The sequence below is a fragment of the Poecilia formosa genome, unplaced genomic scaffold (genome assembly GCF_000485575.1).
Source record: "Poecilia formosa unplaced genomic scaffold, Poecilia_formosa-5.1.2 Scaffold107, whole genome shotgun sequence".
In the NCBI taxonomy this organism is placed as follows: domain Eukaryota; kingdom Metazoa; phylum Chordata; class Actinopteri; order Cyprinodontiformes; family Poeciliidae; genus Poecilia; species Poecilia formosa.
The window spans coordinates 861,576-881,754 of NW_006800046.1; the positions used below are offsets into that span (position 1 = coordinate 861,576).

The window sequence follows — 20,179 nt, forward strand, 5'->3', positions numbered from 1 at the left end:
TATTATTTCGATATTGGGAATGTAGAGCACTTAGATATTTAGCATCTGATCTATTTTATGTAAAAAAAAAAAAAACGTTCTTTTGCTGCGTCACTGCCTTTATATTTGTACCTTTGCAGTTCCAACAGTAGGGGGTGCTCTGACTTGCCCTGCAGTCGCTTCTTCTTTCTACTCTGTATTTTGTCTTCCTTTATAAAATGTATTTCAGAGCTAGAATAGAAATGTTACCCTTTTTAACTATCAAACATTAGGTTGCATTATTACTGACGTCTGATTAACCTTGGTTCAACCTTGACATGGAGGAGATAAATGTAATTGAGGGAGGATATTAAGTTGTAAAATTTGATGAATCGCCTCTTATGAATGAGTGTACATGTATGTGCCAGTAAAAGTATGTAAAAAGAAAATGAATCAATACATATAAACTGGTATTTTTGAAGTAGCTGGGACTAAAATAGGAGTAGAATGTAGTCTGTCACTTGCAGTAGAGTAAATTACCATATACAGCTTAGATGGATGTGTGGAGAAGAATGGCTGCAAAGTAAGACACAGAGTTTTATTTTATTTTATTTTTTTAAGAAATCAGGCACTTGTGGTCTCTGAGAGCCTGGACATCATGAAGATTAATGACAATAGTAACAGTAAAACGAGAATGAATGAGTGCAACAGCGCTGGGTATGAAAAGTTACAAAAATAACAATCTCTCCCTAAATCTTGAACTTGCTCATGGAACACACTCAACTCACTTCTCAGTTCAGAGTTCCAGCGTTTGAGGAAAAGAGAACTTGGAAAACAATTTAAATGTTGGTATTTTCAAAACATTTGAGTGAAATAAGAAGCTGACAACATGGCCATGTTATCTTTCTTCAATGTCGTCTATGCGGACTGCTTCCTGCGTTGCCCTTTTCTGACCACAAGATGGCACTCTTACAGAGTCCGTGTGATTTTGATCAACCAGACGAGACTTCCTGTTATCCGCTCAGCCCCATCCAGACATGAAGCAGGCAGGATAACAAAACTGAAGACTTAGAAAAAAAACAAACAAACAGAAAGGAAACTGAGAAAATACTAAAAACATACAGAAAGGCAAGGAATTGAGCAGATATATTGTTTGTTTTTTTATTTGACTATGAACAGAAACCCTGTGGTTCAGACTGAGCAGCATGAATAAAATAGATTAGTAAAGATAAGATTGTACCTGTGGGAGCTTTTAATTGGCCATGGCGGTGAAAATAACAAAATAAAAAATTAGGACAAATCCTATGTTTTTTGTTTTCTCATCTGAAAAATAAGAATTTGACATACAGAAACATTTTCCCAGCCCACTATGTACTGTGTTTCACCATATGTTGACTTATTTGACAGTAACAAAGTGTGTTTAGCCACTCTTAGCTAACACGCCAAACGCTTTTGCTCAGTCCTTATGTTAATAGGTAAGAGACACAAAGACGAGGAGAGTAGCTTCTGCTCCATTGTGTTGCATTTAATAATGATTCACATGACGAATGGGTTTGTCATCTAATGTGGCTAAATAGAGTCAGGGTTTTATTATACAAGAGCATCATAGTTTTGTAGCTGACAGGCCATGCGAGCTTTTGACTGCAATAAAATCTTCAAGGGCTAAACAATAAACTTCTAATATTAAGAAAGTTGAAAGTGGCCACAATTACACACACAGCCTCTAAAATGTCTTGAAAATTTGCTGAATGACGGTAAATGTTTTGCTAATTCACTCATAGATTATAACTTCGTGTTGTATGTGAACAAAATCACTGTGAATGATCAAAACAGACGCTACGTAATGGCATTATTAATGTGCTTATTTGTGAATTCACGACATCTGTTGGAGTTGTGAGATCAGATGAGAATATTGAGTTTGTGACAATCACACATTTTAATCTGACTGAAATTACTTCAGAGATAGTTCTTCAAAATTCATTTGCTACGTTTAAATTTTTACAATTTAAACACAGCACAATATTTAATTGAGAAAAATACTTTGTCGCCTTCTAATTTACTCCCCCTTCCCTTCAGCCCTCCTACCTTGAGACAGAACCCTCCTCTTTTCCTCACTAAGCTTCCATAAAACCTTTCCTCACATGCTCAGAACTTCCCTCTTTCTTTGCCCAACATTCCCTTCTCTTCTCTTCTTCTTCTTCTCTGCTCCCTCGGAGCGTCCCCTCCCCCGTGGGAAAGCCTGCGCGATGCGAGTGTGGTTGTCCTTCCAGGAAGCTGTGGTGGTGACTCTGGCTCCTCCACTCAGAGGATTGAATAGTGCCAGCCAGCTTGTGTTTTTGTCCATAAGTATGTATCTCTGTGTGCGTGCGTGCGTGCGTGTGTGTCACTCGAGCAGGCCCGCTCCTCAAACATTCCACCACCATACCGTCCGTCTGACCGCCGGCCGGCCTCGCACGAGAGCCACGCCGTCACTGCGGTCGGGTCCTGACGCCAAGCTCCGAATACTCACGTTACACGCACACACAGGCACACAACCGGGGGTTGCACACCACATAAACAAAACACTGACACACAAAGGCAGTGAAAGCACAAGGGGACCGGCTCAAGCACGCACTAGCACGCTCATTCAAATAAACAGTGCGCACTTTGCGGAACACACACATTTTTTGGACCGCAGACCACAGACATTGCATCCCGAAGTAGATCAAAGCGTTGGCCAGCAATAAACACACACAAAACTCCTCTCATCCCTCCGGCGTGCAGCTCTGGTGAAACACAGCATGGCCATGCGGAGCTTCAAGAGAAAACAACTGCTTGCAACTGCCATTTATCACTCTTCAGGGACGTGTTGTGCACACTCTGTGCACTGGCCAACTTCCTTTTATTCAAAGTATACTTCTCTCTTTCCATCTGAACCTTCACAGCCCCTCTCATCAACCCCTAACCCCTTCCCCTACCTCCCACACCCACCCTGTTATTAAACGTCTATGCCGAATCAGTCACTCAACCACAGACCTTCAGATCTGCGCCTTTTGTTTTCCTTCGTCTTCATCCCTCCCTCTCCTCAGTCCGTCCATTGTTGAGGAGACAGTGGCGCAGACAAACAGAGAGAGAAGATATCCGCTGGCGTACCGCAGGATTGAAGAGTAAGAATGGAAGGGAAACGGCGAGTGGAGGAGAGGAGGGGGGCTGCATTGGCTGATATGAGGACGAAGTTAATTACAGGGGAGCACCAATTAGAGGGCACAGTGATGGGTCTGTTTGCCTCACCGCGGCATCCCAAAAACATCACCATCTCCCACCATGTTTATCCTCCGCCACCGCAAGACCACAGCTCCCATAAGCCATGGCTGGAGACAGCTTACATGCTCAAAGAGGGTTACGGCTGGGGAACATGTTGGCAGTGTTTGCAGACGTGACAGATATGGATAAACGAGGAGTACAGCTCTCTGTCTCTTTGCCATTCCTTTGCTCTTTGTGTTGACAGCTGCAAAAACACGCCGGCTATTACTCATGTAGTCAGTGAAAGAAAGCAGAAACACATACAAGGGTGAAGGCACTTAAACTTTATAGAGGTTTTTGTCAAACATTCTCTGGAAAGCAAAAAAAAAGTAATCAAATGTATAAATGTTTTAGAGAAAATAAAGGAAAACATCACAGCTCAAAGTTCAGTCAAAACTCACTCTCAAGTTTTCTTGAGGAAAACAGCATATATGGCTCTGCGGGACACTATATGTGTTTTTGTCAAACAAGAACATAGATACAACAAAGAAATTCCTTCACATTCCTTCATTTATGATTGTAAGAATCCAAAACTTCACTCATTGTCTGATATGGCTTTTAGAGTCCCTTAAGAGAGACAATGCTCATGTGTATTTGCTACATGGTGCAAATGAAAGGTCCGTGTTCACTTTACAGAGTTCATTTGTTAGAGATGATCTTCAAAACGCCCCGATCTCAGTCCCCCACCCCTGTGGTGCCTTGGATGCTCCGCTTAAGCTCCTGCGCTGGGCTATCGGTGAGCCCAGAGGCGCAAAAGGCCGGAAGGACACTTGTGGAGGGGCAGAAGATGATGAAGTGGAAGAAGAGGAACAGGGAGAGGAAGAGGATGCAGTCGGGAGAGGTAGAGGTGATGCACATGTGGTGCTGTGAGGGGACGGCTGGTTCGGTCTGGAGTGGCCCAGAGCAGGAGACGATGGGAGGGAGGCCACCCTGTGAATGGAGGCCAGAGCTGTCGGTGCGAGGAGCGGCGGGGCGCCCTGCTGACAGCCAGCCAACGGGGCCAGACGCAGCGAGGCGGATGACGGGTAGCTCCCCAGCAGGGCAAGATCCCTGCGGCCGCTTGGGAAAGATGGCGAGGAAGGGGCCGGCGTAGCAGGGGCAATTGGCGGGAAGGAGGTCCATGGCCAGGGAGGGAAGGGTAAGGCGGAGGCAGGGGGTGGCTGTAGGAGGAGAGGGTCCAGCTCACTGGCACAGTGCGAGAGGTGGGAAACGAGGCGAGCTCCTATTGGGTCCGGAGACTCCCCCTCCAGTGAGCTTAGGTACCGTACAACCTCTCCAACGCACTCCCTGAAGCCAAGGGTCCTGTAGTCTACTGCCAATGCCCTCGCGTCAAAGTACCCTGTGATTGAAATATCAGTTTAATTCAAGTCTTTCTCATTAAGAAGTGACATCAAAAGCATTTCAAAGTACTTCTGTCCTTGTACCTTTTCCTCCCATTGCATGCAACAGTTTGAGATGGTCCACAGTCATCTGGAGAATTTCTGCTTTTTCCAACTTAGAAGAACCCTTAAGGGAAATAAAGAGCCACATTTTACTCAAAAACACTCTGAAAGCCATCGCGATGATCTAATTATGACATCCTCCATCATTCTCTATCGTGAAAATCTACCTGTTTCTCGAAAGCACTTGGCACCAGTCTCCGCAGCTCCGAAAGGCTGTGGTTGATCCGGTCTCTGCGCCTTTTCTCTATGATCTGCACCACAAGAAGAGCAAAGGGACTTTAAGAGTCAAACCACATCGAGACGAGGATCTTAGAAAGTGAAGATCCAAAGCTCCCGCTCACCCCTCTCCTCTTCTTCCGTGCCAGAATCTGCGAGGCACTGCCTGGAGACATGGACCCGGTGACGGGGCTGCATTATGGAGATGGAGTAAGTAAAAAAGGAAGATGGAAAAAAAGACTAAATGTGGTAACATTGAGTCGCCTGCATCTTGTTGTTATTACCCTGCTTAATGTGACACAGGGAGAAGAAGAGCGCATCAACCCCTTTGAATCGTACTGACTTTTGGGCACTGAGAAACAACAGAGATGAGATTGGCTTTTTTGGTTGCATATATTTTTGGAGAAAGCACTTTTAGGAAGATAATTACGTAGCCCTGGGGCGACGCTTTTGTTTTGCAACGGAGGCTCCAACAGGCAACATGGGAGCCGTGGCCCTCCTGGTGCAGTCGGCCAAAACGGATCACGTTCGTCTGTGAACTCTCGTCTTACACGCCCTGAGAGAGTTCCACAGCTTGGAGTTCCCTTCAGAACTGTTGCTGCAGAGACGGATTGAACTTCCATTAGATTTTTTTTTTTTTTTTTTTAACTTGAGGGCTGCCAAATCAAGAAGACTGTTTTTGTTTAGGTTGATTTTTGATGATGAAGGCCTTGGAAAAACAGCGTAGTCCTCAGCTCGAACATCAGAGTGCAGTTCAAATTCTTTAAACCCACCAAACCCCTTTTTTGTGTCACTGGCTCACTTTGCGTTCGTGATGTAACCCATTCTCTTTTAATTCTGCATATATGCATTGGAAGCACGCACATTCGCAAATATTTCCTTTAATCCAGTTGCATGTGAAATTTTCCGCAGAGGAATTTGACCAGTTCAACTAAAAACTTAAATGTTTCAATGACATTTAAGGAGAGAGCATGCTACATTCAGTCTTTTTCCTTTTTTTTTTTTTACAGCGTATCACGTATTTTGCAAAACACTCAAACAACTTAGATTAATGACTTGTGATTAAATAGGCCACATTTGAGCCTCAAGTGATCAATCAATCTTTATGTGCCAAAGCTAGAACTTTGTCTTTACTGACTGATCCTTTAATAAAATAATGTTAATTTAGTTAGATGAGGAGAAAAATTAGCAATTTAGTTTATTTTTCCATAGAATGTTGCACTGAGATATTAACTGTGATGAACATTTTCAAAATAACAAGTCATATAGCTAACTATAAGAGAAGCTAGTAGTTCTAAAAACATAATACAAAACATAATTAATTCTACTTTTCTTGTTTTGCTTTTGAGTTAGTTTCTAACTTTCTGTTTATAGATGCTTAAATGTTGAAAATGCATATGTAAATGCAGATGTAAATTCACATAAACCCAACAATATAATACAATCATTTACCTTTTTTGTTGCGCTGCATATAAAAATATTTAAATACCATTTCTTAAAATTAAGCAATAAAAAAACTGCATGTTTCAGAACCAGCAGGCCTCAGATAATATCTACCTTTTTTGTAATATATTCCTAACTCTTTATTAACCGACATGCACCCAAATTTGATACATTTAAAAAAAGAATCTGTGCAACATAGTTGATTTTTAACTAATACCTTCAGTTTTTTCTGTTATTTTACAGTGTTCAAATGAGGAAAAACTGCAATGCTTGCTAATCATAGTGAAAGTGTTGTAGACGCTGAAAAAAAACCTCAATAAGTCATTGCTTTTAATATTTACATTTTCTGCAATGCATCAGTGTAACGGCCCTGAAAAACCAACATTTTACCCCCCAACACTCTTTGAACTTCAACGCTGTGCAACACCCATTTCTCATCACACGACATTGTTGGGAGCCATCGCGCGTGTGTATATTTAGCCGGCGAGCGCAGCGGTGTAATTTTACTCTGGAGGGAAACGCGCTCCAGCCCTCAGGTGTGGCTCGGGCGGATGCTCACCAGTAGCTGTCCTCCTGCCCCACGTCGATGAACTCGTCTGTGTCCGAGTCTGGAGAGCTGTAGTCGTGAGGTCTCTTCATTTTTAGTTTTTTTTCCCTTTAACCTTTCACCTCTTTGTCAGACAGATGATGATGGATGGTACGGGTGGATTGATGGATGAGTTGTTGACCGCCGTCTCTCTCTCTCTCTCTCTCTCTTTCAGTGGAGTCACTGGAACACTGAAGAGTGTGACTCTCTTGACGCTGTCAGTTCTAGAAGCTTTGTTTTCCTTCTTGTCACTTCTGTTCGCTTCTTCCCGCGCCGCTGCTTCTTCGTGTGCCCTCGGACCTCTTCTTCTTGAGCAACCCCCAAGGGCCCATGACAAGTAAGAATACTCACGAGTCGCTTCAGCCTTTTTACACAGTCAGTGGCATCCAATCGTAGTCTATTCCTCTCTTATGTCTCTCTTGGCTTGCTCTCTCTGTCACAGGCACCCAATGACAAAGTAGGACTTTGGCAGTTTGGGGCAGGGTTGCCAGCCTCGGCTCCCCCGCCTCCTCTCCTCAGGCCCTCCTCCCTCCCTTTAATCTACCCTTCCCTGGCCTGTCACCCTCCCTTCCATCTTCCCATCCTCCCGTCTTTCCATTTTGCTCAGTCATCCTCAGTCAATTAGCTTCCGATCTTCCTACTACTTTGTTTCCTCACTTTTGTCTTTCTATGTAGCCTTAAATTATGCTGCTTTGTTGGACGATGGTAGCGGTAGCGAGGGGGGAGGTTAAGGCTGTGGGAATGAGGCGTCTACAAAAAAACAAAACAAAACAAAACAAAAACAAAAAGCGACAAAATGATGCATGAACTATAAACTGAACGTAGTGGAAATATCGTTTGGAAGTTATTATAGGGGAAATAATGTCAGTTTTAAAGGTTCATATGGTCGTATCTGCAGGATTGAATTTCAAAAAGTGCTGCTTTTGTAAAATTCTTGGATCTGAATGTTAAAGAAAAGAAATTGCAGCCAGATTTTCATGTATTTTCTGCTGAGATCTTGCACAACATGCAACAAAAAAAAAAAAAATCCAAACTGTTTGAGGCGGCTCTGTGTGCCTGCCAATGTGTGCAGACATGAGGGGCAATGACAAAGGGGTCAAGAGAGGAATCAGTCCAATGAGTGTCTGAACATCTGTGCTCTTCACCGGACAAGATAGCGCTCTTTATACTCCCATATTCATGCAAGCACGCTAAACACACACACACTCTCACACATGGCTCCCCGTAGCACTCGGTGCTGGGTTCCGCTGCCACCGTGGGAAGATCGCTGGTGCTGATTGCCATGGAAACACAAGGCCGAGGCGCCGGTTGTTAGGAGCGATGCCTGACTGACCCAGCACTGTGAGCATATGTGTGTGTGCAAGACGGAGAGAGGCCAAGTGGCATGCCCCCTTCAACACAATGCCCAGCTGAGTGTGGCTCTTCCTGCCTGGCAGACTGGAAGGGTGGGTTAGTTTAAACATGCCACAATGCAGAAGTGCAAGATCTTTGTTGGGACTTTTTGAGTGAGTAAATTGTCTTTTTTTTTATTTTTTTTTTTACCTCAGTCCAAAACAAAGTTCTGCAGATTTTAACCTGTATCGAAACATGTGTGATAAAGCTGCTCAAAAACATCCTAAAAATATTTTTTGTAGTGACTTTTTGACCACAGGATGTATCTTTTATTTTTTTTATAACCCATTTCAATCACAAGTGTGATGTGTAATGACGAGACTTGGCAAAATGTAACTTTACTGGTTTTAATTGTTGACTATGTGGTGTCTTCAATGACTTTGTATTTTTGTGTTTTTATGATGCAAAGCACTTTGAACTGCCTTGCTGCTGAAATGTGCTACACAAATAAACTTGATTAATAGATTTAAATCAAAAGGTTGATTTGATTGAAATCAACATTTCAAAACTTGAATACATATTTTACCTGAAGCTGCTTTTTTGGTCAGATTTATTAGTTTAAATGTTAAAGAAACAATTCAACACAGATGTTTTTTTTTTGAACAAACAAACTACAAGTGCAATAAAACACAGCTTGGTAATGACGTACGAATTTCCACTGCAGGATTTCACGATGGTTAAGGTTTTAAAAAGCTGCCCAAAAGGAAACAAATGTGCTTATTCTGCTTTGTTTGTATCTGATTTGATGACATCATGAGAGGAACCGCTAATCAGCAATTGGTTGCTGCTAAATAAACTGATTTTATGCATCCTTAAATATTAGATTTAAATGTAAGGATTTCTTGTTTAATGTTTCTTTTAATGTTTCAATAGCTATATCAGTATACAAATGAAGTTATATAAGGTACATACATAAAATGTACAAAAACCTTGGAGATTTATTAGTGCAATATAATGTTGGATGAACAACTTTTGATAGTCCCCTCTATCCCGTCCTTCTTCTCGACTTGCTTGTGGTTTTTTTGTTGTGAGATCCATTCCGTACTACATCATATTTCCAAAAGGCTTTTCTGATCGGGATCTTTCTAAGCACCTTTAAATTAAGTATTTTATTATTAAAATGCAAAATAAAAAGGAAAGAACTACAAAGTGCAAACCGATCTCCTCATAACTACGAAGTGATCTTATGTCTCATGAGGCACTTGGATGAGAAAGCTTGTTTTTTTCAGGGGTCAGATATGATCTTACTTGAAAAAAAAATTGACAAAATTGTGACGCAAACTAAAAAGCAGAGCATGCCATGTTGTTCTATAAGACACATACTGTATATACAGTGAGTTTAATTGAGTCTGGCTACAAGCTTTAAACGTGGCTTCCACTGCACACACTGTGCAAGTTTAGGTGAGGAGTTATTTTCTGATTTGAATTTGCCTCTTTACACTTGAATGTGTGTTCTTTATGAACAGTAGTTATTTTTATTGTTTTTAAAAAGATTAGTACTGTGGCTAAAAGTAAGGCATAGATTACATATTAAAAGTACGGAAACACTTCAATCAACTTAAAATACAAACTCCTCACCCTCGCCTCTATCAGATTTACTTTGAGCTGAAGTGGCACTGGCGATTTTGTTAAAGCAGTTTAATAAACATCAAAATCACATTTTTTTTCTTTTGTGTACCATTTTTTGCCAACATTTTTTTAATGTACAAAAGTTTCAAAAACTTATTTTTTTTTCCCCCCTCGGTTAAAAACATTTTTCCATTCATTTCCTACAGATCATTTTTCACCTCACCCCCCACGGCCGTCGCATTTTAGCTCCCTCTGCCAGCTTTCTTATTACATGTCTAAGGCAGTTAAACCAAAAATACAAACATGATCATTAGCGTGTGTTTTTAATACCCAAGTGTGAGTCACCAACATGGCCGTGACCTGAGGGTGGCTGGCGGGGGTCGCGGCGTGATGTATTGTGGCGAAGTGTGAGTCGGGACAAAAGAGAAAATCCCTTCTCCCTCTCCTTTCCATCCCATCCTTTCGTTACCAATCACTCCTTGATTCAGATCTGGATCTCATTTCAGCTTCAGAAAACTGGGGGAAAAAAAAAGAAAGAAAAAAAAAACCCCTGAAAGAGGAGATGCCTATGAAGTCAGGCCTTCAAGTCTTTGTTGTTATATTTATCGCCCACCCTCCCATCTCTCCCCTCAGACAGATTAACTTTCTTCTCTGGATCAACAGCGAATGAAATCACTCCGGTTTCCTTTGCAGCTCGTCCTCCCATCTCCAATATGATGAAGCAAGCTGTGGGGGGAAGAAAAAAAGAAAAAAAAAAAAAACATGTGAGCGTAGGAAAGTAATTAAGAAGGCGAATGAATAAATAAACAGATTATTTGTGGAAATGGTTCCATGATAAGGAGAGCGGATGGTGTCAAGAAGGAAGGCTGATGGGTGATCAACACATGAGGGGAGGAGGGCAGCTGGCACTGAGCGCCGGGATGGAATTCTGGCAGATTTCTGGCGATCTTGGTCAGCCACTTCAAGATGTCCTCCCCTCCCCTCCTCCACCCTCCCATCCCACCAAACCACAACAAGGCAAAGGCCCTTATTGGAATTAACAAGCTCATACTTTTACAATTTGCGCACACACGCACAGCGCCAATGCAAACGTGCGAACGGCGCACACGAACACGCGCGAGTTTGGGAGCTGATTCATATAAGCACACGCGCTGCTCCCTCACGCAAATGCGGACAGTTCGTAGCCGCAATTTATAAGCCCCAAACACTCGGCTGCAATTATTGTTTCTGATGCATGACTGCTGCTATTGTTTGAAAAGTCCGTGAGATGGAGCGAGCCCAGCGGACTGCTACGCTCTCCCCGCGTTCATGTCAACGTGAATAACTGAGCAGAAGCAGCAGCGACTGATCAAATGGTGGGACGGCAGCCACTGCTCCCGCAAAGCGCAACTTGCATCTAAAAGAAACACAAATAAACGCCATTCATTCATTTAAATTTGATATGTAAGTATTACTAGTGCTGTCGATTAATACATTTAATCATGTCACACTCTAGCGCTGCGATTAATTATGATTAATCACTGACTAATTTGGAAATTTGAAATACAAACACTACCTTTTGCTGCACTTTCAACCAATTAAAAATTCAAGCAATTATATATATTTTTGATGTTTTTTGTAGCAGAAACCAGGTAATGTAGCAAACATATTCAGGGGACAACTGACAAAATAAGATGCATTTTATTTTCTAGTTCTTGGGTGACGAACCCATTTCTGATGCCGCCCTGGGCAACTGTCCAGACAGCGCCCATCCAAAACTGCCACTGTACGCACGTTTTAAAAAAAATGCTAAACAAAATTTTTTATTGTCTCAAACAAAGCATGTCTGAAGAGGGTAGGTTTTCCAGGTTTTTATGTTCAGGAAGGGTTTAAACAAGTCATTTCGTTTTAAACATTAGTTAAAAAAAAAAATAAAAAAAAAGTCCCTCTCCATTTATCGTGATTAGACGACAGTCCCTTGTCCTCATCTGGTTGAGCGACCGGCGGGATTCCCGCGTGAGAAATTTGGAGCTCGTGCACGTAGATGTACACACGCGGGCTTAGCTAGCGACGCAACAGAAGAAAGCTGAAAAATGTTCAATCGTTGTTAGTCTGCTATCATGGAAAATTGTCACACTTCGCTGTTGTTTGTCCAGCTCATAAAGCGCTGCTGTGAACCAGGTAGGAGAAGCTAGTTCGATTAAACTGCGTTACGTAATGTTAACACGTTAAAATGTTCAGATTAATCACATGTGTTAACGTTGAAAGTCCAAGGAAATATTTCAGATTTTTTCCACTGTTTTTCTGCTTTCCTTTCACACACTTCACAAAATGCTGTCGTTGTGAAGTAGGTGGACTGTAACATTTATTTTAGAATATATTGTGAAAGATGTTAAGTCTTACTGTGATTACCTGGCAAAAGCAGCAGTGGCGCCCCCAAGAGGGTTCATGGCCTCACTTGAAAAATGCTGAGAGAATCATGTGTATGATGTCATATAAATGAATAGAGTCATCTTCAATGTAAACATGAAAAATAAATGCAAAATATTATTTTTGTTTTTAGCTGTTCCCCACAATTTTTTTTTTTTCCTGGCCGGGTTTGGCCATCCCCCATGAACCTTTTCTGTAGGCACCACTACTGAATTGTGCCAAATACATTTATCATTGATTGACTGAAACACTCCTGTGTTATTCCCCGTTTTCAAATGTCGCTTGACTTATTCAAATAGCATTAGTCCCAAAAAATATCCATCCAAAAAGCCCTTTAAAAGCAGAGTAAGTGTTTGTTGACTGCCTGCGAGCCTGTCTAGACACTAAATGTCGTGGCCAGCATGGCGCCCGGTTGGAAGCGCCGCTGCCATGTACGCTCAAAGTTAGTGGGTTCCCTATTAGTATGAGGCCATTGTAATAATCAGACAGATGCTGGCTGCTCAGTCAGAGTGATCAACATTAGATTGGCATGGGAACTGGCACCAGGGCAGTTTGGCACTCTGCTGGCTGGACCCATGAAGGAGTTATGTCCTCCTCAGACACACAAGGAATGCCTGACATGTCTGGCCGTATTTTCAAACATAACCTGGATATACGAGGTATTTCTGCCCGCTTTGTGGATATGAGGTGCATACGAAGCCATTGGTGTTAAGATGGCATCTGGCTGTTGTGATTTGAGGTGTCAGAAGGGCAGCGCCCGGGGGTCACGCCGCCTGTAAGCGAGAGCAGGATACCTAGAGCGTGAACAGAGACTGAGAATGAGTCGTCCCTCTTCAGCCCCCCATCGTCCCCGCCGCCTCTACGCAAAGATAAATAAAGAGGCTAAAAGCCGAAGAGACGCAGCAGAAAGGGGCTTTTGTGGCTTCCGATGGGGTCCCTTTCATGACAGTTCCCACAGCACTGGGCCTGCGATGACATTCACCATGTTTCACACACGCTTGATGGGGCCTGTGACTGCGGTGACTTTCGCTGGTGCTGGGGCCCCCAGACGGGACGGCGAGGGTGCCCCCCCACCCCCCAAGAGCCACAGGCAGCCATTGTGCTGTCGCCGCGGAAACCAGCCTCTTTATGTCAGACATGTTTTTCTGTTTGTTTTCTTTTTTATGTCTTTAATGTGGCCAAAGAAGGGAGTTGGGTGGGTAAGGGGGGGGATGTTTCCCCAATCATCCCCTCACCCCCCGTCTCAGTACCCATCTTCCTTCTTTTCCCAACAATCCATCCAGATTTGAACCCCCAACCCTTCCCCCCACCCCCACCCTGCCGCCAATCTTCCCCCTGGAGATCGTCATTTGTAAAGCGCTTTGCTTGGACAGCCCCGTATCTTTGTCGCGGTGTTGCGGCCTCCCTCTCACTCAGCTCCTTTTTATCTCTACTTCATGAGGTTTTGGCACAAACCCCCGGCACTTTTTCTTCCTGTGCTGAAAAAAGGGAGAGAGAGAGAAAGAGAGAGAGAGAGAGAGAAATGCTTATGTACACAACTCTCCAAAACAACTTAACTTCTCACTCAAAGAATTCTGCCTTTCCCACACCAAGTCAATTTCCTTCGTAAGATTAAACAAACTAACCAAAAACAAAATAAAAAGGGAATAAAAGGGAAGACGAGGGTTAGGGATTTGGGTGCGTTGGAAAAAAAAAGAAAAATCTGGTTTTGATTTACATTTTCAAAAAAAAAAAAGGCAGATGAGGATGCCCCAAAGTCTTCTAGTGAGAAAAACAAACTTTAAAAAGCCAAACTGTTACTATATTTAAGCACTTGAAGAATGTATTTTGGTGCCATGACTCAAAGGCACGCGGGCGCTCCTCCGTAATCAGTCCATTCTGACTGCACTCCTCTGCCACATCACACACGGCACGGAGCCTTTTATGAGCCTCAGAGAGAGCCGAGGAGGAAGAAGGAAAAAGTGAAAAATCAAAGGGTTCAAGGCTAATCCACCCGACCAACCCACCCCCCACCCGCCCGGGCCACTCGTGTGACTGTGTCTGATTTGATGACTAGGAGGGGGGGTGAGGGGTAAGTGGAAAAGGTGGTGGGAGCAGAGGGAGAGGGGGTGTTAAGAGTCGGCTAATATTAGCCCGCTTAAGCATTTTTTTTGTTCGGAAGCTGACCGTATTTCACGTTTATGGGGGGAGACGAATTTTTTACGGTGTGCTGTCATGTGAGGTTTGATTTCGCCGTCAGCTATGGATTTATGCTGTGAAACTAAAAAAAAGAAAAAAAAGAAAAGAAAGGATTCAGGGTTGAATTCACAGCGTCCTGCAAAAGTGTTTATACCCCTCATGTCCACAGACTTCTTGGTTGGTATTTTACAGGATAAATCACACAAAGTAGTTAATGTGAAGCAGAATACAAAGAATTTTAAGGAATATTTTCTATAAATATAATTAGGATATTAGCTTTGCACAATCCCGCTGTCCCCAATTTTTCTTTGCAACATAGTCCAAATTCATTTAGGTTGGATAGAGAACGTCCATGAAGCTCAGTTTTTAAGTCTTGAGAAAAGTTCTCAATGGGTTTATGCCGGTACTTTGACTGGGCCATTCTAACACACAAGTATGTTCAGTCTACACTATTCCATCTTGCTAGCGTTATATTCCTGCTGAAAGACGAACCTCACTCTGAAATTCTTTAAAGTTAAGCTGAAACACTGCTTGTGACCAATTGCCACACTTTGTCCTTTTTGATAAAGGACAGATTTGTCCCGTCAACAGATTTTCGGCTCCCCGCAGCTCTTCTAGCGCTACCTTATATATCATGGTTGCTTCTCTGATTAATGGTCCCATTTCCTGCATTGTCATTTTAGATGAGTGCCTGATCCATAAGGGTAGACCTGTACAGTCTAATTCTACGCTTTGTTTATTTTACACTATTATTTAGAATTGAACTTTCTGAACTATTTCAAAGAAGGTTTGTTTTATTGGTTTTATTAAAAAAATAATGAAAGATTTTACATTTGACCAAGCTTGTGAATCTGTTATTGTATTTAAGTGTGCTGTAGTGATGCAGTGACCAAATAAAATTGTAATTCAGCGCAATGTATTTTGTTTTTTTTTTGTTGAAAGAAATGTTTTAAGTCAATTCAGCATTGCTTTTCTGTATCAGATTGGTATCGGCTGACACTAAGCCTCAAATATCTGTATCGTATCGGAAGTGAAAAAAGTGGACCCCTCGTTGTAACATGACATGAAAATCCTTAAGTGGCATCAATAGTTTAGGGGTGTGTTTCTTGATTTCAAAACAAATGAGATCACCGCCTGCTCTTTGGAGCATGATGTGAAAACGTTAAGATTTCGATGACTCAGAAATCGGTTCAGCGGAGCTCTCGTAAGCACGCAGATAAAGATGCTCAGGCACTCCAGGCCACCGCTCCCTGACAGCCTCTCCCTTTCCCAAATCCCTCGTATAACTTTACACCTCAGATTAGAGTCTTATCAGGGAAGGCTTCCTGCTCGCACCTCGTTCTGACGGCAGCTCACAAGGATGAGCGTAAGTCCCCTGCCTCCGCAAAAAAGAAAAAGAGAAAGAGAGAAAATATAGAGCTGGATGTGTTTGGAAAGAAATGAGGCTTTGATGAGGGGAGGATGTTGATAATAATGGAAGGCATTTTCATCTCTTCAGTGGACTCTTTATTGGCGCATGGACAAAACTTTTATGAGTAAACAATTCTCAGAATTATTATTACACTGGAGGCACAGGCTAATAAATTTGCATTTCTGTCTGCTCCTTTGCTTTTCTTATCTTACCCCAAGATTTGAGATTAAGAAAAACAATAAAAATACATTTGAACAGACAAAGAAGAATGAGACTTAAGAATCATTATTTTTAGGGAATCCTACCTCATTTACATATCCTTGGTTGAAAAGCTCTTATGACTCCATGTTATTAACACCATAACATTGCTAGTATTGGCATTTTTCAGGCTTACAACAGTACACAAAGCAAACTCGAGGACTGGGGGCCAAATTCGGCCTGCCATAGCTTTCCATATGGCCCTCCAGACTCCAGAGATATAGAAACATCTAGATAACAATTGTGTGCTCAAATATTAATTTAGCAATTTAGCAAAAAACAGGTTTTAAAACAGCCAAACTACATCGATCCCGCCATTTTTTTTCCTTTTTTATGCAAATCCACGTTCTTGGAAATTCATACAAAATCAACAAATTCCTGCATTATCATTGTGAGTTTATTGCAAATTTCACTCAAAAATCGTCTGTAACATCGGATTTAAGTGACTGCTAACTCCCACCTCCAGGTGGCAGTATTTCTGTCTTCTGCTGCCTCAGCCTTAGTTGATGTCTGTGATTGGCATGGCAATTAACAAAAGTGATACTTACCGTCATAAATAAACGCAAGAACAGTTGAACAAAAGAAATGAGATGAGAAAGTGTGTTTTTCTTTTTTTTTAAATGCATAATTGTGCACGTGCAGATATTCTAAGCAAACGGGAAGTTTTAAGAAAACCAAAACTTCCCGTTTGGTTTCATAAACATTCGTGTTTGAGGTTTATTAATACTTTGAATTAACCAAGGGCATTGCAGCTGGTGATTAATAAAAATAATCCTCAAAAGACTTGACTAATAATTAAGCACACAGCGTACATGTTTATATATCCACCACCCACTCCTCTTCATCTTTTATTGGCTCTCCCTGCTCTGGTGGTTTGGGTGGAGGTTCGATACTCGTTTCTAAAAGCTTTTCAGTAATGAGATTTTAGGGGGAAAAAAACAAAAACCAAATGTCAGTAGAAACAAATTTTGTTTGTATTTTTTATGTTGAGCTAAAGTAAAAAGCGAGACACGAAGGACAGAGAAGGGGAAAGAAAGTGGCAGACCAAATAAAGCTGCCACATCAAACTTAAAGTCAAGAATTATATTTCAGACAGCTGGACGTTCTTCAGGATAACTGTACATTTACAATGAGTCCATCCCCTTTGAATATCACATAATGTCTTTTATTACATAATGTCTTTTATCACATACAGTTATCCCAAAATTATTTGTACTCTGGCAGATTCATGTTTAAGATTAGAGATGCACCGATCCGATAGTAATATCTGTATCGGTCCGATATCATAAAAAAAAAAAAATATTCTAGATTAGGCATCAGTGATAATGTGCCTGATCCATATGGGCAGATCTGTTCAGTATAATTTCATACTTTGAGCAACGTCATGCTTTATTTTACATTTTATTTCGAATTCTTGGTTGCACTTTATGAACCTTTCAAATGAAAGTTTGTTTCAGCTTATTATTTTTTTTAGATGTTTGACTAAGGTAGTCAACTTATTATTTTTGTCAGTTTATTTATTTTTCATTGGCTATTATACTCCTAATTGCACTGAAAGTTGTGTTGTTTTTACATTATTAACTAAGCTTGTGAGGCTGTTTGAGTATTTAATCGTGCTGGCGCAGAGATATCAAATAAATTTGTAATTTAGTACATGTATGTCTGTGTTTAAAAAAAACAAAACATTTTAAGTCAGTTCAGCACTGCTTTGTCTGTGTTGACAGGTACCAAACCTCAGGTATCAGTGTCAGAAGCCAAAAAACTGGATCCCTATTTAAGCTAATCTTTTAAATTTACCAACATGTTTCTGTTTTTCCCATTGACTATTGAGGGGAATAAAAACATTTTTAAATGTCTTTTCTTTTTAATACAAATATAAAAAAACAGATGGTGGTTCTCCACTTAAGTTGTTTTATTTCATATCAGAAACAAACTTTTTGGATGACTGACGACTTCAAATGTAACATTTAAAAAAAACATAGTAACCGTACAAAACATGTGATCAGATATATTTTGTCCAAAAACCATAAACATAAGTAAAAGAAACCTTTCCGTCCACATGAATTGACAGACTCAGCAGGAAAATAATGAGGGAAGCAGCAAAGGCGTCCAAAGGTAACTCGGAAGATCCGCAGCTCAGTTGGGAAAATCTGTTGACAAGACAACTTTTAGATGGGCAGTCCATTTGACCTTTGGGAAAACAAAATCCAAAGCTTAGAACAACACGGTTCAAACCACTGTGCATCAACAACAATGAAATGAACTTTTTCCCCTTTTTAAAACATTTTACAGCACCAGAGGCCTTTGACAGTCACCAAACAGGAAATGGGCAGAGAGAGAAAGGAACCCGAGTCTGCTGCATTGAGGATTATTGTCTCTGTATACGGGGCATTCACTCTACCTCTACACCATGGAGCGCATCCTTTAAACCTTTAACCAGGAACGATCGAGACACATTTCAGTACAAAAACCCCCCCAACTTAATAAATACATTAATTAATTAAATGTTTCAGTTGTAAAATGTTTGGCATGTAATGATCAGAAAAGTCCAACCATGAAAACACGAGACATCGTAAAGACTAAAACAGCAGAAATGGACAACCTGTGACAAAAAGTACTAATGTTGTGAATTGTAATATTAAGGTTGGACTAAAATACAGACGGTAGTTTGGAATGATCCAAGGGGTTCATTATTTTAACAGAAACTGAACAACTCACAGGTCGTAGGCAGCGACACAGCAGGGGAATCTTAGTTAATGACCAGAAGTAACCATGGAAGGACCAGAGGACTACATACACAGAGAGGGACAGAGGTGGATAATGACATGGGCAACAGGTGATAAGTGACACCAGTTACTGTCAGGATGAAGGGATTGAAGGAATAGAGACAAATGAACAAAGAGGATTTGTGAAACTAACAAGAAGCAGAAAGGAGCACTAATCTCGAGAGACAAAATCCAAAAGCACAAATATAGATAAATTACGAGACCGAAAACACAAGGGAATGAGCAACACAGCGAGATCTAAGTAAATAAACAACAATGAAATGATCAAAATGGAAACACAAATGAGACCCAAAGCACAAACACCCAAGGATCATAGCACCTTAATTAAGAAAGTGGCACTGGCAAGACTTAAGACTGAGGACCTCAACACAATTTAGTTATTGTGGTGAGTCTTGAAAACTGATGTTCACAAACACTTTCTACTCAGACAGATGTGGCTTGAGCTGTTTTACAAAGAAGAATGGACAAAAACATTTGGTGTTTAGATGTTCAAAACTGGTAGGGAAAACGCACACCAAATTCCTTTAAAATTTGTAGCTGTAACTTGACAAAATGGCACATGCAAAGGCACTGCATATTGCAGATTATTGGTGACTTGGGCTTTTTCTCTCTGAGTTAAAGTCAAAACTTGTGAAGCTGACTTTGCTACAATAAAGGATGCTTTGATATTTTGGATATAGATGTGGCAAGGACGGCCGGCCAGCCGGCCAGCCAGCCAGCCAGCCAGCCAGCCAGCCATCGTTGAGGCCCTGCGATACTGGAAGCTGGCGGTCTGGGATGGCTTCGTTCGCCACTCTGCTCTGAGGCTAAATATACGATGATAAAAAGGCTGGCAGACTTATTTCTGACTCATGCTTGTTGTCCTCTTCCGTAGGAAAAGAAAAGACAGAGCAAGAGACAGACGTCTCCAGAACACAGAGGAACATTAAGTGATAATTACAGAGCGATAGACGGCCGTAGAAAGATGAGGTTCACCCCCGTCTCTTGCTTTGCTCTTTCTGTCCCTCAGCCACCACAGAGAGTGGCGTCTCCAAGCTAAAGAGGGGCGCCCACTGTATTAGACTTGCAATGATTGGCTATGATTGCATTATTTGATCCTGTGAAGGATAAAAGGACAGCAACACATACTCCCCACATGCCTTTATACACCACTCAGTGATCAATGTCTCCTCAAAAACCAAACACGGACCCCCTTTCTTTTTTTTTTCTTTTTGTTTTTAAACATCCCTACACATGAAGCTATAAATGC

At 41.5% G+C, this 20,179-nt stretch overlaps 2 protein-coding genes across 2 annotated transcripts in view; both read right to left on the reverse strand.

The window, feature by feature from the left end:
• The window catches only part of LOC103143315 (plasma kallikrein-like), a 22,120-nt gene extending 17,602 nt beyond the window's left edge, over window positions 1–4,518 (reverse strand). Inside the window, exon 1 of the mRNA XM_007559796.2 lies at window positions 4,512–4,518. The gene's annotated coding sequence lies outside the window, so the exon portion shown is untranslated. The remainder of the gene's footprint in view (window positions 1–4,511) is intronic.
• On the reverse strand, window positions 3,504–7,363 carry heyl (hes related family bHLH transcription factor with YRPW motif like). Its single transcript, XM_007559798.2, has 5 exons — window positions 6,901–7,363; window positions 5,024–5,090; window positions 4,850–4,933; window positions 4,665–4,746; window positions 3,504–4,579 (listed from the first exon to the last, which is right to left on the reverse strand). Exons 1-5 carry the CDS (start codon window positions 6,978–6,980, stop codon window positions 3,900–3,902), a joined length of 993 nt encoding a protein of 330 aa, XP_007559860.1. The 5' UTR covers window positions 6,981–7,363; the 3' UTR covers window positions 3,504–3,899.
• Window positions 7,364–20,179: the final 12,816 nt, after the last annotated feature.